Below are 24,978 nucleotides of genomic sequence, written 5' to 3'. Positions count from 1 at the left end.
TGTAAAGAAAGAACAAGAGATGGGAGTTGCTCCCAAGATGTTGAAACGAGAATTATTAGGAACTGCTTTTAGAACATGAACTTGAATTCATCCACCATACAGTAGGATGTAATGCAAATTGCATTTTAGCAGTGCTGGAAAGAAAAGCATATTCCTGCTATGGGCAGAGTAGGGGTAGAGTTCCATAGTTTACTTCTGATGGAATATACTGAACACATCACTGAAATTTTCTGATTCAAGGAAAAACAAAGTTTACTTGATTATTTGTTCTCAGAAATTAGTATTTATAAAGATAATGGCTGAAGCTAATTGGCACTTCTCAAGGTCCTAGAATCATCCTGGCTTTAATGCCCCAGATTTGTAGAGAACAGGCCTGGTGAGTTTGAGTGACACACAAACCCAATTCACTACATATGCCTTGGTGTTAAGGCCTGAGGTCTGCTTCCCAGAGCCCACACTTGGCAAGGACACCTGTGATGCTGGTGAAACTTGGCAAGTGTCCCTAACATGGTAGAAAGTCACAGATATGAGTCTATGGCCATCCCACCCTGAACACACCAGATCTTGTCTGATCTCTGGAAGGTAAGCAGGGCCTGGTTAGTATTTGAATGGTAGAATGTCACAGATATGAGAAGTAATTTCTCTCCAAACATCCCCTAAACATTTATGACAGTTAATAAGCACAAGGAAGATGGCAAATGAATGGCTTCCATGTGTAAAAAAGAAGAAAGGGTAGAGCTTTGATTTTAGGTCTAAAGGCAGGACAGAACCAGCTAGAAAGCCCCTCTCTGACTCAGGCAACAACGCCAGAAGGCTGGAAAGCACCATGAGATAAGCCATGAGAACTGTGAGGAGGGCAAGTGTACATGGGGCGTGATTTACCCAAATCTGTAAGGAACAGGAACGCCCCCAAGGGACAGACATTAATTATTTTAACAAGCAATTATTCTGATGAACAAAGGACATCGCATGCCATGAATAATTTATTTGATGATTTTTACTCATCTGCTTTAAAAATATTTCTTAAATACTTACCACCTAACCAGGCACATATGTTACAGGTGTTCATTTAAAGGTAAATAAGGCTTGTCCCATCTTTGTAGTCAATTGCAATTAAGGCAGATGAGACAAGTGAACAAATAATGGTAATGCAAGGGAGATATAGCAATGACAGGTCTCCCACAGAGCCATGGGGTTCCGAGGAAAAAGAGTTCATGGAAGTGATCAACAGTCACTTCCTTTGGGGGGTAACGCATGGGAGACTGGGGTGATAAAAGGGGTATAGAAGAAATTAGGAAGATAACTGACCTTCAGGGAAACGTACTCATATTGACAGAGAAATAACCTGTGAATATAGGGAAAGTCAAGGAGATGTGTTTTCCAGTGTAGTTACACCTTTTCAAACTTAATCATGTTTTTTTTTTTTAAAGGCTAGTCCTTGTCATTAGTGTAAAAATACTAAAATACTTACTAATAGGGATAGTAGGAAGTAACCTTTGAGAAGTAAGAAGTAACTATATGCCAAGCATTTACTGAGTGTTGTATAGATATTCTCTCATTTAACCTCCTTGTGAGGTAGGGGGTATTAGTCTCTGCATTTGTGGTTGAGAGATCCAAGAGCAAATAGACAGAACAAGAATCTTGACCAAGGTTGCTCAGCCAAGAGTGGTAGGGTCTGTTTTCACGGAACCTTATGTCATATCATAACAAAGACATGTTCTTGCCTCCCATAATTTGGGGAGCAAGAATGCTTCTAGCCCACAACTCCCAAACTTTGTGTTGTTTTTATTCTTTGCGTGGGAACATGGCTCACTCTAACCATTGTACTCTGTGTGAGAACATAGCTATGGGATGGAGAAATGACTAAGAACCAAAGAAGTCTTCCCCATGTGGAGGTGTGGCCTGCCCTGTTTCACTGACCCATCATATGCCTCCTTAGGGTCCCCATAAGCCCAGACATCTGGAACCTCCTGAGCCCCAGCCTCAGTCCCCTCTTCCCTCTGCTACAGCCTCTGTTGTCTTTACCTGGAACACATCCAGAGATAACCCAGCCAAAGCAGGTTTATGGGAGAGAGAACCTTGGTCATCCCCCAGATGTCAACATCAGAAAAGAAAAAAATAGATATGTTTAAGTGCCCTCCACCCAGTCTAGTCATCTCTCAATAAAAGTACCTGGAATTTTCTCTCGATCAAGGCTTTTATGACAATAACAAAAAGAATTAGTTAGGTATAAACAATGAACAGTTTACTGTGCCTTTAATGAAAGCTTAAATTTTTACATATTGACTCTATAAACCTCAACTACCTTTTGGCCCCATGAAGTTGCCATAAAAGAAATACCAATCTGATATTTAAAATTAATTTCCAGGTAGTTTAAATCTTTACTGGAGTCACTCAAGGAATGAAAGAGGAATCCACTCACCATGCCCAGCAAACAGATAAAAATGTGTTTCCTCATTTCTTTCCACTTACAGCTCGCACACACCAGTAGTTGCCCTGCATTTCCTAAATCTAAACTTCCCCGAAACTTGACCCACACTTAGCTCCTGCTCCCAGACTCTGTTCGGTTGTTCTTAGTTTCTGTTGGGAGATGAGAGGGAAAGCTCCCTCTTCCTTTCTGCATCTGTTCTGTCCTCCCACCAGGGGTTTACTCCCTTATCAGTGTAAAATCCCACTAGCTCTCCAATCTTGCAGAAGTTTCTACTCATCATCCTGATCAGTGCCCAGCAGGCAGACAGGATCTTCCATCAAGCATGATAATGGGGTAAGGGGAAGAGGAAAAGTTGAGAGTCTTCAGACATGAATGGTTTCTAACTCATAAGCATTATGCGGAGAAATTCTGACGCCATCTCACAAAGTAAGTGATCATCTAGGTATGGCTTATATGAAAATCATCTCTATCCTGAGCTAGTCTTTATTGACCTAGTACCTTTTTGTATTCAGTTCTCTATTACTACTTACAAAAAACGCATAGTCTACTGAAGCAACTTCCTTAGTGTTGACTCTAAGTCCTGCCCTTACCTGTTATATTTCTGACGAGGCACACACTGTAGCTGGTTGTTCACCTCCCTGCAGGAACTTTTCTTTCTTTGTGTTTGTGGGACCCCAAGCTCCCTAGCTGTTCCTCTCAGAATGCTCTTTTTTGCCAGCTGTTTCTGTGTACTGTGCCTGTGTTCACTGCCACTCAGCTGGAGTGGAGAAGAATATACTAACTCCTTTTGATGGAAAGGGAAATTCTCTGTTTGGAATCTGAGTTGCAATGGATTCCCCCATTAAGCAGAAACAGAGGCAGCATGACACTGCATGCCTAGGATCGCCATTTGCTATGTCCTTCCCAGCAGTAGTTACAGCTAAACTATCCATATATCATTGTATAAATTATGCCTGCAGATAATCTGTGCTAGGCCAATCTCCTTATTAAAGGAATAAAAAGTTATAAAGTATATAAAATGTCAAAGAGATTAGCATATGATGGAGGTCCTCGTCTTGTGGAATCAGGAAAATGAAAAGAATGTTGACCCAGAAGCAGCACTTCTGAGAGGTGTATACAGCTCCTGTGGGCATTTTGGGCACATGTCCCTTGAATCCAAATACTTATCCACAGAATTAGTGGATTTCTCTATTCAACTGGATCTCCAGAATGTGCTGGCTACCATCATGATCAGCCTTCTGCTATGGGTATCAACAGCGTTCTTGGAAAATGTACCTTGTGAAAGCATCAGGAGAGAAAATGGCTCCTTCCCTTTCATTCTTTGTTTATGCTCTTTGTCCTCTCAAAATTTATTATCCCCTTCATAAGACAACTTTAATTGAAATTATATGCATGCATTAATTACAAACATAACCCCTTAGCTTTACAAACCTTTAGTTCTTTCAGTTGAGTTGATGTTAACAAAACCTGTTTTCTTGAGTCTTGGGCTTCAGAAAATTCAATAAGTGATATCCCTTAAAAAAAAAATTGGGATTTTTCTTCAGTGTGATTCAGGAAGGAATTGAGTAGGTCAAGAGCAGAAAAAAAGGTCTGTGGGGGTTAAGAGCTTGGCAATAGAGCAGTATAACTGTAAATAGGAAGAAAAAAGTATTTTTAAAAGATTCAAAATAGCTACTGGGCATCTGAGGTGGGAAGATTACTGGAGGCCAGGAGTTTGAGATCAGCTTGAGCAACATAGCACGACCTCATCTCTAAAAAAAATGTTTGTTTAATTAGCCTGGCATGGTGGCATGTACTTGTAGTCCTAGCTACTCAGGAGGCTGAGATGGGAAGATTGCTTGAGCCCAGGAGTTTGAGACTGCTGAGATTGCTGTGAGCTATGATCATGCCACTGTACTCCAACCTGGACAACAGAACCAGACCCTGTCTTTAAAAAAGTAAAAATAAAAAAGTTAAAAAAAATTAAAATTAAAAATAGTACTTCATGTTCAGATCACTTTCCAAAGCAATTCATATAACAGGAAAATCCTGCTTACATTAAAGAAGCCAAAGATCTAATACCACATGTAGAAAGATGGGAAACAATACCAAAATGTTTACAAGAAGGAAGGACTTCTCATTCGAAAGCAGCATTTAAAATCCCAGAGTAGGCATGATAGAGTGAAAGGAAGTCTGTATTTTCAGTTATAAGGATGCTCATTCTGTGTTATTCCAGGTGGAACATTTAGCATTCCTCAACCTCATTTATGTGCTCAAGTTGAGTTGGACTAGATGATCTCTGAAGTTCTCTCCCACGCTCACTGGGCATGGTTATTGGGCAACATGATGCTACTTCATGATGCTACTTGGTTTAGAAGTACTGAGGAAAATTGCTCAAGAGAGATGATCCTGCTTCTGCTACCCACTCCTTAACTAGTCTGTACCTTGAGACAAGATATGGCTAATTTTATGGGTCAGAGCCTGATGTTCTTGGAACAGTGTTTGGCCAAGGTATATAGCCTGTGGCATAGTGCAGTCTCATGCACAGTAAGCCCTGTGTTGTGTGATATTGAGTGCTTGACAGGCTGGTAAATAAACGTGGGACTCCATTATTGTCCTTTATGTTTACTATATCTTTCCAGCAAACCCAAAAGAGGAAAACAGGCATCTAAAACCTTAACAAAAATAGCCACCTTACCCAACATATCTAAACTGAGCATTTCTGGCTGTTCATATCCCCTTGTTCTGAAGGTGGGGCCAGGAGTCAGTCCAGTCAGTAGGGTTCTGCAGGCCAAGGATAAGGATGAAAAACAGGGCAACAATCAGAGCTTTTTCAAAAAAGTAAAAAGTTAAAATTCATCATAAAAAGCAATGAAGGCCAAAATAACCAAAAGCAGCTACCAAAATTATCACACCAAGCTGGAGAAATAAGACTGAGATCTGTAATTAGCAAAAATGAGTGCAAACCAGATGACATTTTCTAGATTAAATGTTGCTCCCTCTGCCTCCAGCTTAAATTTGGCATATTGAACCAAAGATGTAGCAAATGCTCAGACAAAGCCATTGTTATAAGTGGCACAATAATGCTCTTCAGGGGCATTTAAACACATCTTTAGTGAGAGATGTCCTGGAATCGAAGCGTTAAAGGTTATCTACTCTCTCCTACCCAATAGATGTTATATGAGAGAATAATTTTGAAAAGCAGTGTGACAACACTGAACCAAGTCACTTGGGGCAGTAAAGCCAGATAATTGGAGAGTAGGGAATTGCAGCTAAAATTTGCTAACCTAATTTCATGTTTCGAAAAAGGACACGTAAGTACTAAACACTAATGGGCTTAATAACCTTATTAAATCCATTATTCGCAAATTACATGTGATATAATTGCAGATGATTAGCCCTGTTATAATTATACTTTGCAAAACAAATAATTAACCAGAGAGGTGGTCCTCTGAAGTTGGGTGAGGCTGACTGGAGTGGGATAGTGTCCATAGCAGCAGTTCTCCAAGTGTGGTCCATGGACCCCTGTGGGGTCGCTACAACCCTCTGAAGGGGTCCACAAGTAAAAAACTACTTTCACAGCAATACTAAAACAGTATTTGGCTTTTCACTATGTAGCCATTTGTACAGATGGTACAAAAGCAATGGTAGGTAGAACTGTTGACACATTAGCGTGAATCAAGTGCTGGCACCAAACTCTATTAGTAGTCACTGTGTTCTTCACCTCCACACACTCCCAGTTTAAAACAAGAGGGGAACATCCTCCCTTAAAAATGTCACATAGTACAAAGCAGAAAAAACATTATTAATTTTATTAAATTGATTTTAAAATAATTTAATCTGATGAAATATGAAATATGCATAAAACATTTGTATTGTATAATAAATTAACAAAGTATGATGGCTGTCTTGGGGAAAAGCACTTGTGTAGGCGAGATGAGAGCTGAGTTAACTTTTCATGGAACACCATTTTTGCTGAAAAATTACTTGATAACAAAGCATGGTTTTTCAGACTTGGATATATGGCAGATATTTTATCTAAAATGAATGAAATGAGCTTGTAGTTTCAAGGAAAATAATTGACAGTATTGGTTGAAAATCATAAAATTTGAGTTTTCAAAGAAAATACTTGAATTTTGAAAAATTTCCATCTTCTAGTGTGAACTTGACAGTTTCCTAATAGTCTAAGACTCTTCTAATGTGATATGTAGCAATATTAACAAAAATGATTTTTTTTATACTATAGCATTAAATGTATCAACATTTGGAATATCTTGATAACTCAGGAACCAATATTTTCTAAATATTAGTGTATGATTTAGATAATGCATTGGTAAAAGATTCATTAAAAGTGCAAGACAGACCAATGCATTTTAATGTAACAAGTGTAAAAGATCGTTGATATAATTTCAGATTCCACCTTGCAACTAATCAATCTTTAAGAAACTACTACTTGTCGAATTCTTGTGTAGAATCAAAGACAGCTATCCATAGTTATCTAAAAAGGATACTGAAGTGCTCCTCCCTTTTCCAACTACATGTGTATATAAAACCAGATTTTCTTTCCTTTTTTTTTTTTTTTTTTTTTTTTTTTTTTGAGACGGAGTCTCGCTCTATTGCCCAGGCTGGAGTGCAGTGGTGTGATTTCTGCTCACTGCAACCTCTGCCTCCCAGGTTCAAGCGATTCTCCTGTCTCAGCCTCCCGAGTAGCTGGGACTACAGACACACGCCGCCACACCCAGCTAAGTTTTTGGATTTTAGTAGAGACAGAGTTTCACCATGTTGCCCAGGCTGGTCACGAACTCCTGAGCTCAGGCAATCCACCCACCTCGGCCTCCCAAAGTGCTGGGATTATAGGTGTGAGCCACTGAGCCCGGCCAAAACTAGATTTTCTTAATATACTCTCGCCAAAACATCATAACAGACTGAATGCAGAAGCACATGACTCTAGCTGTCTTCTATTAAGCCAGACATTAAAGATATTTGCAAAAATGTAAAACAATGCCATCCTTGGAGAGTTTTGGAAAACATATTTGTTTTCAGAAAAAAAGTGACATGTTGACATGTTTATTATAATAATCTAAAATGAACTGATAATGAAATGTACATTTAAATTTCCCAATTTTAATACCTAATGTGATAAACATTGATAGCTTTAACTCACATAAGCAAAAGCTCTCTGAGGTCTTCAATAATTTTAAGAGTGTGAAGTGGTCCTGAGAGCAAAAGTTTGAGAGCTTTTGTTCTAAGGAGTAAGTATAAAAAGGAAACATAGCTGAAGACAGAGAGGCTAGGGGATGCTAGCATTTAGAGATCTGGGCAGAGAAGATTGAAAAGGAACAACCCTGAAAGTAGAAAGAAAACTGGAAGGGCTTAGAGTCCTGGAGGTCAAGGAAAGAAAGTGTGTCCAAATGAGAAGAGACCATCAGCCAAATGCTGGGGGAGGCAGGGGAAGATGAGAGCTGAGAATGACCACTGGGTGTGCAAGACAGGGACATGGAGAGACCTGGAGCAGAAGCATTTCAGTGGGGCGAAGCTGGAAGCCTGATTGGAGAGAATGGGTTCAGGAGGTGATGACTTCAGCATGGGTGAGCATGCACAACTTTTAATGGGTTTTGCTTCAGAGAAATGGGGCAATAGCAGCAAGGGAATAATAGATCCGGAAGACGTGTTAAAATGGAAAATCCTGCAGCATACTTGTATTGATAGGATGACCCAAAAGGCAGAGAAAGGGAATGAAGGAAAGAATGAGGTCTAGGGAAGGCAAGAAGGGATGGGACCCAGGCATAAGGAGGCACCATCCTTGGGCAAGAAGGACCATCTGTAGACACGGTGGATCCTGGTGGAGGGACTCTCCCTGCCATATATTGACAAATCCCTTCACCTGCAATGACTTCCCCTTTTCCCTATTTATTTTTAAATTTTCATTATTAATTACTCAAAATATGAATATATTTTCATTTTACAAAAAATATTAATGTGTATAAAGTAAACGCCGAAGTCCCCACTTTTGGTCCCCAGTTTTACTCCCTTTCTTAGAAGAAAGCCCTGTGATCAGTTTAGTGTGATTCCGTCCAGGCCCTTTCTGTGTATTTTCATTTGTACGTGAAGAAATGAACACTTTGTTCGGATTTTTCCATAAAGGCTATCATATTGTATATAACATACTGTAAATCAGTGCTCCACTTTAACAATACTTCTTGGAGCTCTTTTCCTTCTTATCCAATACTGCGTAGTGTTTCATAGTATGGTTGTTTTTCTCTCCTACAGGTAGACATCCAACTTATATCCAGAGTCTCATTACTCTTCAAAATGCTGCAATGAGCATTTTGTACTGACTCTTTGGAATATGTGTGAGGATTTCTTAAGAAAAATTTATGGGATCCAAATGTTTACATTTTTAATTTTATTAAGGCCTCCAAAAGGGCTATACCAATTTATATTCCCACAATTAGTATATGAGAATATTTGTTTTCCTACACCCTGGCCAGTAGTGGATATTGTTCATCTTCTTAATTTTTTCCACTGTAACATCATTGTATTGTTGTTCTCACTTGTAACCTCCTGATTACTAGTGAGTTTGAGCATCTTTTCATAGGCATCACCCGTTGTCTCTGTCCTATCCTCTGTCTCTGTCCTAGACAGCATGTTGCCCTCTGCCCATGCTGCAGCACCTACCCCTCAGGGATCATCCCCCAGCCTCTCTGTCTTCAGCTATGTTTCTTTTTTATACCCCTCCAGACAGCCCCTTCATACTGACCCCCATCTAACTGGATGATTATTTTCTGAGATCCTATCATGTCCTACAATGCCAATGTCACCTCACTTATAATACCTGTTTACTAATTGTCTCACGCTCCACCTTCCCATGCCCAGACTCTGAGCATCCTGAGTGTGGGAATCAGGTGACTTCATTTTGTAGCCCTCTTACCTGGCACAGTACATGACACATGGCAGGCGCTCAATAAAAGAACTGCTAAACCAACTCATAAGGATATCAGTTTGCCCTTGTAGAGTGCTTTACAATCTGCAAACCTCCTTCATGTGCATTTTCTCAGATTGTCTAAATCAAATAAGATTTGTTGGGATTAGCCTTTTGGGGGAAATGGTAAGGACAAAGGCAAAGGAGTATAGCTGAATTAGGAACTGCATGATGTGATATGTAAAAATAAATCAGTGTCACTTAAACCCTTGGAATTCTAAGTGTGTCCTATAATAAGTATTCTGCAAGATATTAGCAAAATTAATTAAAATATTAAATCACACAATTAACATTAAAATATTATCCATATGTAATCAACAAATAGGAGAAAATGAATTTAAAAGAAACATCAATTCAGTAGCCAAGTGGAAAAAATGAAACAAAGAGGAGATTTGCTAAGAAGTGAATTTGGCTAATGATAAGTCAAACCTTGATGTGAATTTTTGCCCAGAATGATACAACTTTACGACCCAGATTAATCAAAGTAAATGAACACTCTACAAATTTCTCTAGTGGAATCATTGTAACTGACTGAACTTGAGACTTTTAGGCCACCTCAATACTTAAATACAGATCACAGAGATAATTCATCAATATTCTTCATAAACTCTTCTATGAAATATGAGTTCCACAAGATGTTAAACGGTACTAACACACATTTCTTAAAAGACGTGTTAAGTCAAACAAGTTTTGGAAATGTTAATTTAAATAAAGGGAAACAAGTTTATTTGGTATAAGTCTTATTATAGCCTTCACTATGCCAAAAAGCATTGTATATCCTCAAAAAAGTATAAAATATTCAAAAATATATAAAACATTTCCTAAACTTATTTGACCACAGAACGATGTAGAATTCGTAAGTGTGTTTTATGAGAAAAATTCAAAGAAACTGGTGTTTCACAGAATATCCTTTGAGAAATGCTGTTTAGGTCATTAAAACCATCTGCTATGTCACAACTAACCTTTTCAGGTGTATAAGCATCCACAGCCTTAAATGTCTCCATTTTATCACAGTTTAATGTTTACCCTAATACAGTGGCCTAGAATCAAATCTGGGGCTGGGAAAGGCCAGGATGGAGAAAGCTACAACTGCTTCAAGCTCAAAGAACAGGAGGGGAGGAAATCTCAGTGAGAGGTTAACCTAACAGGTAGGAAGCCTTGTCTGAGTCTAGTAGCTCATGAATTATTGAACACAATGCCTCTGAAGTCTATTTCCATGTACTATTTTTCTGGTCCAAATTCAAAATTTATCATGCCGTCCTGCTAATCTTTTTGTATGTGAACTCCTAGGACCTCCTCTGTAGCCATCCTCACCTCTGCATAATTAGCCTATTGCCAGTTCTCTGAGTCCACAGTGAGTCATATTCTGTATGTTTATCACTCTCTGAGGCTGCATCTTAGTTGTTCTATGATGCAGTGAGTTAGGGGTTACACAGAACTCTGGGATGTGGCTAATATCAAAGGACTGAAAGGAATCTTAAAAGGTCTTCAGTCTATCTCCCTGGCCCCATGCTGGCCTGACCTCCATCCGCATTAGAAAGACAGTTATCCACCCTTTTCTTAAATTTTCCTAGCAGAAAAGGTCCCTGGATAAAGTCTTAAAGCCTGTCTAGTCTCTAAGTTACCTAATTTTATCCTAATTTACTCCCCGTCCTAACCCTTTACATCAAATGTTCCCAGGTATTTCTCACCAACCCTACTGCTGGAGCCTGTTTTTTTGACTTATTCCCTAAGATTCAACTTAACAGAGCCTCATAATTTATACCCAAGCAAGTTGTGCCTCTGGGCAGAGTCAGAAATTGCCTAACAGGAGGATCACCTGCGGTCAGGAGTTCGAAACCAGCCTGGCCAACACGGTGAAACCCTGTCTCTACTAAAAATACAAAAATTAGCCTGGCATGGTGGTACACGCCTGTAATCCCAGATACTCAGGAGGCTGGGACAGGAGAATTGCTTGAACCCAGGAGGCGGAGGTTGCAGTGAATCGAGATTGCGCCACTGCACTCCAGCCTGGGTGACAGCGTGAGAATCTGTCTCAAAACAAACAAACAAACAAACAAACAAAAAACATTGACTAAGAAATTTCATCAGAATATGCTACATCAGTCTTACTTGACTCGTATCACATCTGGTTTACCTCAGAGATCTCTGGCAGGCTACAAAGGCTTTGGAAGAACTCCATTTTTGCCTCTTTCCAGGCAGATTCAAGGTTCTGCCTTGAATCAACATAGGAGGCAATCATTTATTCCATTTTAAATCAACCTCTTTAATTTGTCTACATTACTCTTGAGGCCCATTCTTGATATTACTCTGTTTTGTTCTACCGAAATGCGTTGGGGAGGCATTAGGAAGCTCTCAGAGAAAGTGATTTTTTTGTGTTCCCTGAGCCAATGTTGGGAAGAGTAACAGCCATTCTCTTTGAGTTTTACTCATTTTGAATTATGGTGCTGGAAGTCAAAACCCAACCAGTGTGTTTTCACATGAAATGCCTGTACTGCCAGGCCCTCCAGTAGAAGGAGCTGGTGAAACTGGAAAGTTAACATGGCTAACTTCCACACCTGTGCCCGGAGTTAAGGATTCAGTTCTGTAGGCATTGGGCAAAGTGTGGAGTAAAGAAATTTAAAGTACCCCTCTTGTGCATCCCTCAACTTACAAGCCTGAAAGCAGTCACCTCCTCCTAGCACATTGGACTGGATTTTGATATACGCAACAGAACAGAAAGAGTAAAATACAAGATCACACTGGGACACTGGATTTTTGTGGAGGAAGGAGAGCAAGAGGAGGAGGATTTAAGACCAGAATGATCGTGATAGTTTAACCTCATTATGCATAGCATCCTAGTAGCCTCAGCTTGTCCTATGACTACAAGCTCAAGACCCTGCATATATATAATTTTCTATAAAGCTATCTTCTCAATTTGCAGACATATCAAAATATTATATTGATCTCACTATATACTCAGGATTTCTGAACACTCCTTGAGAAATGCAATTCCTAAAATGTGTAAGAGAGATTATAGATTTGGGATGGGGATGAAAGAAAGCAGTATATTTTACTATGTGAAATACTTTCTAGTGCTTGGTACAAGACTTTCATCCCAAAATTCTAGATACTATTTCTAGTCAGAAATGTTAATAAAATGATCTCTTATTGGAAAAGATTTCTATATTCTTATAATGAAAGGTGCAACTAACTGTATCCATAATATTAATACCCACACTATTTACTCTTCATGAGCAGGACATGAGCAAAACAATATTTTGGTACATAAATTCCATTCTTAGAATGATCAAAAATACATTTGTGACTAAATAGGTAAGGATTACTTCCCCAAAGAAAAATGACTCCTCTTTATTGACCATAAAATTATTTTAGTATCATACTCAGATCCAGTGCCCATTTCCCATCTGTTTTGCCAAAATATAATAAAATATTCAAGGCAGAGGGCATAAACGATGCAGTGTATAAGGTATCCATTTCAGGCTTTTGAGTAGGCTTTTGAGTAAGATAGCAGATTGAACACAAGCATTTACATCCCTCCCTTGAAAAGCCCTACTCTAACAATAGTAAATGAATTTGTCCATGAGGACAAAGAGAACAAGAAGAGCCAACAGCCACAAAACGTTAGAAGCTAGAAATCAGACAGATGAGTGGTAACTGACTTAGTAGATTCAGGAGAGCTGCATCCTAAGCTGGTGGGAGGGAATGCCAAGAAGCAGCCCAGTTCACACTGCAGAAGTCCCGGAAGACTTAGGGATTGGTTACATGTGGGAGTTCTAGTAATGCAGGTGAGACTAAACCAGAAGTATTGGTTGGAAGATTGCTGAAGAGCAGTTAGCTCCTCAGACCCCTTCCAACTCTCCACAGGTGGTCAACTGCCCCTTCCTTACTCTGGAGTAAGACTAGAGCTTTGTTCTCTGGAAATGCTAAAGACAAGGGCCTCTGGACTCGAAGACACCAAACATAAATGAGGAGAGGAGTGTCCTGTGGAAACGCATGAATGCTAAATGTTGAGGACCCTTCCCCGCATGCCCCAGAGTGCTGCCAACCCAATCTGTACTCTCCTGGCTGCAGACTAGAAGACCCTTCCCTGTGGAATGTGAACATCCCAAGAGGAGAGTCCCACAGATGCTGACAGCAGGGTTTTCCAAAAAAGGCCCAGACAGCTCATCTTGCAGTGAGGGCTGTAGTCAACAAGCACAGCCAGGGGCCCAGTTTTCAATCAAAATCAATCAGTTTTTTAGCTGGCAACCAGTTTCAATATTTAAAAATAAGCCTATAACCCAGGATCATCACACATCTGAAGGAAACCTCAAACATGAAAGACAATGCAAAAACAAAGGGGAAAAAAGCAACTTAGAGAAACACAGACTATGTACTAAGGGAGATAAAACTTTTTAGAAAGTTTAATAGCCTACATATTAAAATAACTGAAATTAATATCTTCAAAAAGATAAAAGAATTCTATACCAGACAAATGCTTCAGAAAAGGATAAAAGAAGATGTTATATTCATAAAACAATAACATTAAAATTAAAAAGATATCCAGAGAACCAATAAGGTCATTTGTAAAGTATTCTGGTAATAGCAGATGACATTCATAGAATGATTAAAAAATAAAGTTGAGGATATTATCCAAAAAATGGAGAAAAAGGACCATGACATGAAACTAGGACAGAGAAACAGGGAAAATTACAAGACCAGTTCAGATGACCCAATCGTTGTAGGAAAAAAGAAAAAGGAAGAAATCATCAATGAAATAATTTAAAGACATCTCTCAAAACTGAACATCATGAATTTCCAAGTCAAAAGGATTTATCAAAAGTCTAACACTGTGGGTAAAATCAGACACACACCAAGCCTGCCATCATAACATTTCAGAACACTTGGAATGAAATACCACCATAGGCTTTCAAAAGATAAAGACACAGAATTGCTTCATACTTAACAACGCTGGGGAGGCTGAAAGCCAAAATCAGTCAATTCCTTCAGACTTGTGAGGGAAAAAAATCGTAACTGTGATGGTTAATACTGAGTGTCAACTTGATTGGATTGAAGGATACAAAGTATTGATCCTGGGTGTGTCTGTGAGGGTGTTGTCAAAGGAGATTAACATTTGAGTCAGTGGCCTGGGAAAGGGAGGCCCAACCTCAATCTGGGTGGGCACAATCGAATCAGCTGCCAGCGTGGCTAGAATAGAAGCAGGCAGAAAAAATGTGCAAAGAGAGACTGGACAGGCCTCCCAGCCTACATCTTTCTCCAGTGCTGGATGCTTCCTGCCCTGGAACATCAGACTCCAGGTTCTTCAGTTTTGGAACTTGAACTGGTTCTCCTTGCTCCTCAGCCTGCCTACAGCCTATTATGGGACTTGTGAGAGTGTGAGTTAATACTTAATATATATATATTCCATTAGTTCTGTCCCTCTGGAGAACCCTAATACCTAATACAGATTTATGTTATCGTTGTGTAACAAACTGCCCCAAACTTTCGTGGCTTAAAACAATAGTCATTTTATTATATCTCACAATTTAGGGGGTTCAGGAATTCAGGCAGAGCTTGGCTGGCCAATTATTCCTCTCTATATGACATTATGGTTACTCGATGACATCACCTAATGGCTGGGCTGGGCTGGAGGATCTAAGATGGCTTCACTCACATGATGTGCCTGGGAAGGGACAGCTGGGAAGGCTGAGTTCAGTTCAGCTATGTAGGGCCTTTTTTTTAAATAGGGTTTTATTTTTAAGCAGTTTTAGGCTTATGAAAAATTTGAGGTGATTGAAACATGGAGGCGGATTTCTCATGCATGGTTTAGCACCATCCCTGTTGGTACCGTCCTCAAGATAGTGAGTGAGTTCTCATGAAATCTTGTCATTTAAATGTGTGTAGCACATTTGCTTGCTCTCCTACTCCTGCTTTTTCCATGTGACATGCCTGTTCCCCTTTGACCTTCTGCCATGACTAGAAGCTTCCTGAGACCTCCCCAGAAACAGATGCTGCTAAGCTTCCTTTATAACCTGCAGAACCATAAGCCAATTAAACTTCTTTTCTTATAAATTACCCAGTCTCAGATATTCCTTTATAGCAATATTAGAATAGGCTAATACAATGATAAATACTTAGAAAATTAAGGAAAGAAACAAAAGGCAGTTATTAACTCTACAGAAATAAAAAAGTTAGAAAGAAAATAGAAAGCAATCATTGATTAGTTGTCAATAGCTAAATCCTCTTCTAGAGTAGAAAGTGAACAGATAATGTTAAAGACTAACAATCAAGAAGTAGCCTTAAAAGTACATTACTTAGAGATGAGGAGAAAAATATCAAAAGACCCAGCCAATTAAGGCTGGAATTAGTTGCCTGTGGAAATGGAGAAATGGAGAGTGGAGGGAGGTGTGGGGTTGCTATTTGTCATCACAAATCTTATATACACACATAGGTAAGTTATTTGGTTCTATGAGACTCATCACCTCAAGTCTTTGTTGATTTTAGCTTCTCAATTAGACTTCCTTTGGCCACTCTAATTCTCATTTCCTTTTTTCGTAGAATTTATAACTTTCTACATACTCCATCATTTGCTTTTTTATAATGTTTAGTTCTTTTATTTGTCTTTTCCTGTTGAAATATCAACAACACAGAAGCAGAGATCATGTATTTTAATTTTCCAGTATAACTCAGTGCCTAGAATAAAACTTGGAATGTAGCAGGTGCTCAATAAACATCTATTAAGTAAATTACTTTTTAAGCTATGTGCTTGGGTAGCTTTGATTTTAAAAAATAAGTACATTATTCACCTCAAAATTATACTACAAAGCAAAAATCTCACACTTAAAATATTGCTCAAGCATCATGGCTTTCTATTAAAAAACACTATCGTTGGTTTTCTCAGACTTCAAAAAAGGGACACTATTTTCTATGCATCTTGAATGCCCGAACACAATATATGCTTACCTTTCTGAAGCACTGAGATAGTTGCCAAGCACTGTAATACAATTAGTAAGATTTCATATAACACTTAATAATTGGTGATTGTATGTAAGGTTGTGAGATGTGAACTTATAATAATGAAAAGAAGATAAAATATATTTGAAGATTACTCAAATATTTTGAACTAAGTTATTATTTTTTAGTTTACATCTGGTCTTGTTTTAAAGATTTTAGGAAGCCTATGAAAGTTTAGAGAACATAACATTTAATTACATTTAAACTAAATTTTGTTGCATTAATTAAACTACTTACATCTAAATTAAGCAAAAGAAAATGAAAAATCAAAGATGAGACAAAAGGGAGCCAAGAAAATGACTTAGAATATGTAAAATTATAGCTTGATACTGGTGTCAAATTTGTCTGTAAGCTCTGTGTTTATTAGTATTAGATTCAAGGAACAGAGATTCAACATATATGAGTTTATTTCTCTCACACAGAAAAGGTTTAGAAAATGTGCAGTCTGGAATTGATATGGGAGCTCAACTCCACCCAGTTCTCGGGAACTCCTTCCAGCTCACCCCTCTGCCTTCTCAATGTGGACCTTATTCCCATAGTTTAAGATGGCAGCATTCCTATTCTGGGCAAGAGACTGGAGAAAGGGTACAAAGAAGGAACGAGAATCACCATCCAATGGCTTCCTAAGAAGCATTACCAGAAATCGCCACTGGATAGTTCTAATCCCATCTCATCTCACCCAGAACTTAGTGATGTGCCACTCCTAGCTGCAAGAGAAGCTGGAAAATGCAATCCTCATTCTAGACAGACATGGGTCTTGCTAAAAATTCCATTACACTGCATGAAGGGAGAATAAAGCTGAAAGACAATAACAGTGTCAACCACAGCTTCATAGCAACCAAAAAAAAAAAAAGAAAAGAAAGGAAACATGGTCAGGTTCAAAATAACAGAGTTGGTAAAGATGAGCAATTGCTCAAGAAATGTACAGCAGCTCTTGGTAAAAAGTATTTGAAAGGGATGACTCTAGAGGTCTTTGTACAGAATAAAAAGTTTTATGTCTTCAACATTATTCTTCAACAGTATTCTTACGACACCCATACAACTCACTTTCATAGAACTGCTTCTCATAACAACTGCCAATACTACATTCACAGTTCAGAGAAAACTTGTCAGCAGAGATTTGATTTTTTGAGTTCATTTTAACTGTATTTTTTTAAAAAGCATGATGAAAACATGATTTTTTTAAACTTCTTTATGTGACTATCCTGACCTTAAATATATACATATATATTTGTTTCAGGATTGAAGAAAAATCTATTTACCTTCGCTTATGGAAAAGAAACCACTGTAATCACAGGGACTACCAGAATATTTCAAGAAATGGTACGTAACTTTCCATTTAAGCCTTCATCAGTGTCCCTGTAGTGATTGATTTTATTTCATAAGTACCTCAAAAGCTGAGATTCAGATAACAAGGATCACAGAATAAAATTAACAGTCTCCCTTCCAACACCATTGCCCTCTCTGAAAGAAGGGCCCTGTGCTTAGAGCCATTTACCCACAGCAAAGGAGAACAAAAACAACCTGCAGTCAAGGGATTGACCAAGAGAGCAGATCATTCGTCCAACAGCAAAGTTCTAGCAAGGCCAAGGCACAGGATGTTTGAGGCTCAGGAGGCAAGACCTAAATGCGCAGTAGCAGAACAAGAGCTGAGCAAAACTAAGGTCATTGCAAAAGCTCTGCCCTCTCAGATGGTGCAAGGTCTCCCATGTTTCTGCTGGAGTTGGAGTTTTCAGTTTCACCTGTGTGGGTTTCAGCCTTCCACCTTGGACCTGGAGGTGGTCTATTGCCACAAGATTCTGATGAAACTTCTGATTGATAAGCCATGGCCTGGCTAACGCCTAAGGAATTGCCAAGTAATGTTTTGTAACACCGTAATGCAGAGATGGTAAACAGTGTATGTGTTGCCATTCTGTCTTCCTAAGCCTGGGAAAGATATTGCTAATCAGCCTTGGCACTCTTGTCTGCTACACTCTGATTCTGCCTCAGCAGTTCTTGAAACACAGCACGTCTGACAATCATCATCAACAAATTAGGCTTGGCATATGAAGTTAAACCTATTTGCCATCCCTGTGCTATCTCTAATTAACAAAAGATGTTGAGGAATTTTCCAAGCAGCAAGCGTTTAAACTAAATACGTGACCTATAAATAATGTATTTCTTATAACAAATATTCTATACAGAATAAATGCTCTCCTGTTCTAAGAACAATATAGATTTTTTTTAGTAATAAAATAATTTCTGCCGTTAACTGAGCTCTTACCAAGTGCTAAGAACACTTTATGTTTATTTCTGTTAATCCTTTTAACAACAGACACTGTAAGGCAAGTATTATTACATTTCTTCAGTATTAAGATACTATTGATTGTAATAGCTCTAAGCAGTGTTGAGGGAGGGAAAAGGAAGGAAAAATTACAATGTACCCATTGATTGCAGCATTCAACTCAATACCAAATGTGTTAAGATATACTTCTCAGAATTGGGCATTAAAATAATATTCACACTGTCGCAGTTGGGGAAATGGAGGCATAGAGAAGCCAAGAACCTCTTCCCCAGCCACAAAGAGAGTAAGTTATAGAGGAGACACTTCTACCCACGTTGTCTCACTCCACTCAGATACCAACAAAGATAATACAGTCAATGGGCTATGATCCCAGATGATCTGCAGAAAGAGATTGGCCTCATCCCTCTACAAGTGAACACAACCAATAGTTAATGGACAGTTACAGTCAAATCTGGCCATGTGACTCATCACAGATACAAAGTGAACATTAGGCCTGTGGCTGCACTTTCTTTTTCCTTTAGTGAGATACTCAAACAGCCCCCAACACTGTCAAATACCCTCTGTCAATGAAGATTATAAAAAACAAAACACAAAAAACTCATCTGTGAGAAATGTTATGCAGTCCTATAAAATGATGGCTAAAGGTCAAATATATTTTTATTTAGAAAGACAAAACACTGCCAAAAGAAAAATCAGGATATAAAATTGAATCATACAATTCAGTTTCTACCATATTTTTAAAAGGGAAAAAAGGTAGACTTAGGAAAGATTGGTAGAAAATATAGAAAATCGTTGTGTTTGATAAATTATGGGTGATTGCTTTCATTTTTTTCCGCTTTTCTGTGTCCTGGTGATTTTATTTTTATATAGAAACAACCTTTAAAAAATTTTGACAGAAACTGAGTCTAAGGAGTAGCACATGGCTTGTCCAAGGTTCCATAGCCAAAGGTATGAGGTTAGAGCAGGACACTGAGCGATAGGATTCTGCCAGAAATGCAGGCTGCAAGCTGCTCTTTGTTATTTGTGACTCTAATCCAGCATTTCTCCTTCACAACACCCAGGTGTACAAAGTCAACATCACCTTTCTACCCACAATAAATGCAGTGATCTTTCATAAAATCATAAAGACCAGAGTAAGATAATCCAAAAAGTATACCTAGGACAATTGATAGTAAATGGCTGTCCTTTCGTGATCTGCTGTCTTGACAACATTCCTTTAAAATTCAGATCGCAAAGACAAAACGGGGCACAGGAGACAGGAGGAGAACCTAATCATGTCAAAATGTGCTCGAAGGCTGTGGCTTTTGTCAGACTTTTGTCTAATGAATAGATGCCGGGGAAGAGGGGATATTTTCTTCCTTTTCTTTGAATTTGCAGTCCTTAGAAATGCGTAAAATGTATACTTTGTCTAGTGTTCTTTGACTATCCTCGACTATTTTTCTAAGACTGTAATTCTAAAAAGATTTTTTGTAGTTTCTCAGTTACTCATTATTTAATGTTCTGGTTTTATTCTCCAGCCCCTCTTCCTATTTTCTCTTGTATTTCCTTGCTATGGACTTTCTTTTGATATCATGCAGCATGTAACCTGACTACCCACGCCAAATTACTTCAATTATTCTCCAAGGTTTTTATTAGATATAGGAAAAGTCAGCTTTTCACATTCTGCATATTTATAGGGCTACACTGATTTTTCAGAACCAGCAAGAGAAAAAGGGGAAAAAGGGAAGAGTCGAATAGAATACTAAAGTGTTTCTAAAAAATTCAGTAGTAAGAATTAAAGAAACAGCTCCTATTTTCATCCTGATCCTTATGTAAGAGATTTCAAAAACATCTATACGTAACTCTATCATGAACCCCGGTCAGTGATTATAACACATTTTTTTATTTTTTTGAGACAGAGTCTCGCTCTGTCACCCAGGCTGGAGTGCAGTGGTGCAATCTCAGCTCACTGCAACCTCCACCTCTGGGGTTCAAGCTATCCCCCTACCTCAGCCTCCCAAGTAGCGGGGATTACAGGCACGCGCCATTACACCCAGCTATTTTTTGTATTTTTTAGCAGAGACAGGGTTTCACCATGTTGGCCAGGCTGGTCTCAAACTCCTCACCTCAGGTAATCCACCAGCCTTGGCCTCTCAAAGCGCTGGGATTACAGGCGTGAGCCACTGTGCCTGACCTTATAATGCATTTTAAAATGGAGAATGGGGAAGTCATTTTTAATCCAAGGAATGATTCTCTGCTGCAGGGGTTAGGAATGGCAAGGGTCCTGCCAAGTCTTGTTCACAATCAACAGAGGGAGGGGCTTGCAGTGGCTCTCAGAACTTCCTAGACACCGAAATGGCCCAAGGTGGGAGGCAGCCAGCACATAGAAGAGGGAAGGACACAAGAACTGCAGAGCTGGCTGGCTCCTCTGGTCCTTCTCTGAGATGGAAAATAGGGCCCCGAAAACAGAGAGCAGAGCCTTTCCTCTCCTGATTGCCTCATATAATTGTCTCTTTTCCTTGAAGTATAAAGTAGACTGGTTTTGAATTTGGGTCCAGGAATTGGTGTGTGGCTTGGGCCGATCACTGAATGTCTCTTGCCTGTTTCTGCATCTGTAAAATGGGGATCACGGTTCAGTGAGCACAGTTGCCAAAGGTGACCCTGGATCTCATTCAGGGTTGCCCAAACAACAAACCAGCCTGAGTGGGCCATCTTCCCCATCCTCCTGGGGAGAGGCTGCACCCAAACTCAGTGGGATGAGGCAGTGCTGGAGATAGCTGCCTTCTCATCTTTTGCAAACCCAGCTTTTCCCCATTAAAGCCAGTTCTTTAAATTATGCCATGTGACATTGTGGAATTCATCACAAAACCCGGTGCCTGACTGACCAGATATGGCTTTCCTTGCACACAGGGATGGGAACGGTACATACCTGCGCTTCAGGGGGCTGCTGAAGGCTGAATGAGAAACACAGGGCTTCATAAATGTCCAGCATTGGCCGGGCGCGGTGGCTCAAGCCTGTAATCCCAGCACTTTGGGAGGCCGAGACGGGCGGATCACGAGGTCAGGAGATCGAGACCATCCTGGCTAACACGGTGAAACCCCGTCTCTACTAAAAAATACAAAAAACTAGCCGGGCGAGGTGGCGGGCGCCTGTAGTCCCAGCTACTCGGGAGGAGGCTGAGGCAGGAGAATGGCGTAAACCCGGGAGGCGGAGCTTGCAGTGAGCAGAGATCGCGCCACTGCACTCCAGCCTGGGTGACAGAGCCAGACTCCGTCTCAAAAAAAAAAAAAAAATAAATAAAATAAAATAAAAAAAAATAAATGTCCAGCATTAGGGTACCACTGAAGCAGTGTTGCTAAATCCACCTACCACCTGTATTATTATTTACTCAGTGGTTTTGAAAAACATTTGCTTTTTCTTTCTTTTCTTTCCTTCTTTTCTTTCTTTCTTTTTTTTTTTTTCTTTTTGAGACAGGGTCTCACTCTGTCACTCAGGCTAGAGTACAGTGGCATGGTCATAGCTCATCATAACCTCAAACACCTGGGTTCAAGTGATCCTCCCACCTTAGCCTCCCAAATCCTGGAACCACAGGCATTTACCACCACACCTGATTATTTTTATGTTTTATTTATTTATTTTTATTTGTTTTTATTTTTTTGGTAAGAAACAGGGACCTCACTATGTTGTCAAAGCTGGTCTTGAACTCGGGCTCAAGCAATCCTCTTGACTCAGCCTCCCTAAAAGCTGGGATTACAGGCATGAGCCACTGTGCCTGGCCCAATCATTTTTTCAATGTCAAAAGATTTTTTGTCATTGTTAGCAGTAATTTTATTTTTTTTTATTGCTGCATAATAGATGTACAGATCTTCAGGGTACCTGTGATCACTTGATACATTCATATAATCAAATCAGGGTAACTGGGATATCCCTCACCCTAAATATTTACCTTTTCTGTATGCTAGGAACATTCTGATTATTCTCTTATAGCTATTTTGAAATGTACAATCGATTAATGTTAACTACAGTTGCCCTACTAGTCTATGGAACACCAGGTCATATTTCTTCTATCTATCTGTATGTTTGCACCCATTAATCAACTTCAAAAAATTTTTAAGAGAAAGAAGTTGATTTGAAAAAAATAAAAATAAATTCAAAAGCTACATGTTAATAATAAGAAGGCCTCTGGCTCTTAGAGTTAGAGGGCAGCAGAAGGGCTCTAGGATTGGATACCCAGATCCTAAGAGAGAGCAGCAGGCGGGAGGGTAGTTGGGGGCGGCTGGATTGGCCTTGAGTATCAGGCAGAAAGAAGGGGTTCCCTCTGCAAGGAAAAAGCTGGGCTAGGGACAGGAGGCAGAAAGAAGGGGTTCCCTCTGCAAGGAAAAAGCTGGGCTAGGGACAGCTAGGAACAGGATGGAAACTAAGATTGACAGAAGTGAGCAGCAGCAGACGGACTCCTGAGAGGCAGGAGATGGCTGCAGCCTGGGGAGTGGGCTCAGGACTCCACTTGGGGAGGAACCAGGGTGTAAGGGCAGGAATTAACAGGGAGAGGAGACAGTGCTGAAGGCCAGGCAGCTAAAGAAGCCCTGAGGATGGTGGGCTAAGGATTGGAAGGGGCTGGGAAGCAGCCTTGGCTGATTGAACTGGGAACTCTGGGACGTGCTGGGGGTGGAGGCTTAAGGTAGAGGAGAAGTAGATGAGGGGTTTCAGCCTCTCTCCAGCAAAAAATGCCCTCCCTTTGGGGGATACACCATCAGCAAATAACTCTGGCAGCACCCAGCTGAGGAGGCCACGGGTGCAAAAGTGGACCCTGAACTGCCTCCTACCCCTGTGCTGTATATTTCACTCTTCGAGACCCGGGCATTAATCCTGAGGGCCTCATTCTCAGCGAGGACTCAGTAAATACTAGACTTTATTCATCCCTCCCTGTCCTGTGTGATCTCGTGCCCCACGCCCAGCAGAATGCGTCAGCCACTCCACCTGGCTCAGCAGCCAGCCCTTTGTTCACGCCTCCGTTGTTGCACTTTCCTTGGTGTATGGTTCAGTAATTTGCTTTAAGACTGATGTCCAGTCGCATGGGGAACAGGAGCCACATGGGGCCGATATTAGCTCAGCCTCTGTTTCGCATAGCAGGGACTTATACATCTAACACACATTTTTTTTAAAACCTAAATAATTCAGGAGTCCCATTAAACCTTTGAGAAGAGCTAAAGCACAAATTGTAATTCAACTGAATCCAGCTTGCCAACTTAAAAACCTTAATGGTGGGCAAAAAACACAACTGGCAAGATTATGTTTAATTTAAAATAAAATGTAAGAACCACTACAAGATATTACCTCACACCAGGTAGAATGCTCACTGTCAAAAAGGCAGAAGACAACAAACTTAGGATGTGGAGAAACCAGAACCCTTGTGCACTGTTGGTGGAAAGACAAAGTGGTATAGCTGCTATGGGAAACAGTATGGAGGTTCCTCCAAAATGACAAATTAAACTACCAGATGATCCAGCAGTCTCACTTCTGGGTATTTATCCAAAAGAATTGAGGATCTCAAAGAGATACGTGCACCCCTGTGTTCATGGAGGCATTCTTCGCGATAGCCAAGAGTTGGAAACAACCTAAATGTTCATCAACAGATGAACGGATCAAGAAAATGTTGTCTCTGCATACACAGTGGAATACTATTCAGCCTTTAAAACAAAGGACACTCTGAACATGCAACAACACAGATGGATCTTGAGGACATTATGCTAAGTGAAATAAGCCAGTCACGGAAGGATGAATACTGCCCGATTCTGCTTACACGAGCCATCTAAGTAGTCAAACTCACAGAAGCAGAGAGTAGAATGGTGGTTGCCTGTGACTGGGGGAAAGGGAGGGAAATGGGGAGTTGATGTTCAACTGGTTTAAAATGTCAATTATGCAAGATGAATAAATCCTGGGGATCTGCTGTGTAACGTTGTGCCTAGAGATGACAGTACTGTACTGTGCACTTAAAAATCCATTAAGAGACTAGTTCTTACTATTAAGTGTTCTTACCACAATAAAACAAAAAAACAGATTAAAGACAAAAAATAAAATCAGGAGTAGAAGAAAAACAAATATTAAAGTGGTATAAAATATAGTTTTAAGTAGGGGCTGGGCCTGGTGGCTCATGCCTGTAATCCCAGCACTTTGGGAGGCTGAGGTGGGTGGATCACTTGAGGTCAGGAGTTTGAGACCAGCCTGGCCAGCATGGTGAAACCTCATCTCTACTAAAAATACAAAAAAGTAGCCAGGCGTAGTGGCGGGAGCCTGTAATCCCAGCTACTCAGGAGGCTGAGGCAGGA

General features: G+C 39.9%; 1 protein-coding gene across 2 annotated transcripts in view; it reads left to right on the top strand.

The window, feature by feature from the left end:
* The window catches only part of AOAH (acyloxyacyl hydrolase), a 207,417-nt gene that overhangs the window by 122,120 nt on the left and 60,319 nt on the right, over window positions 1–24,978 (top strand). For both annotated transcript variants that reach the window (XM_050785510.1, XM_050785509.1), the window contains exon 13: window positions 17,629–17,711. In XM_050785510.1, coding sequence (XP_050641467.1) covers window positions 17,629–17,711 — 83 coding nt within the window. The remainder of the gene's footprint in view (window positions 1–17,628; window positions 17,712–24,978) is intronic.

The sequence above is a fragment of the Macaca thibetana genome, chromosome 3 (assembly GCF_024542745.1).
Source record: "Macaca thibetana thibetana isolate TM-01 chromosome 3, ASM2454274v1, whole genome shotgun sequence".
Lineage (NCBI taxonomy): Eukaryota > Metazoa > Chordata > Mammalia > Primates > Cercopithecidae > Macaca > Macaca thibetana.
This window is presented reverse-complemented; position numbering and strand designations above follow the sequence as displayed.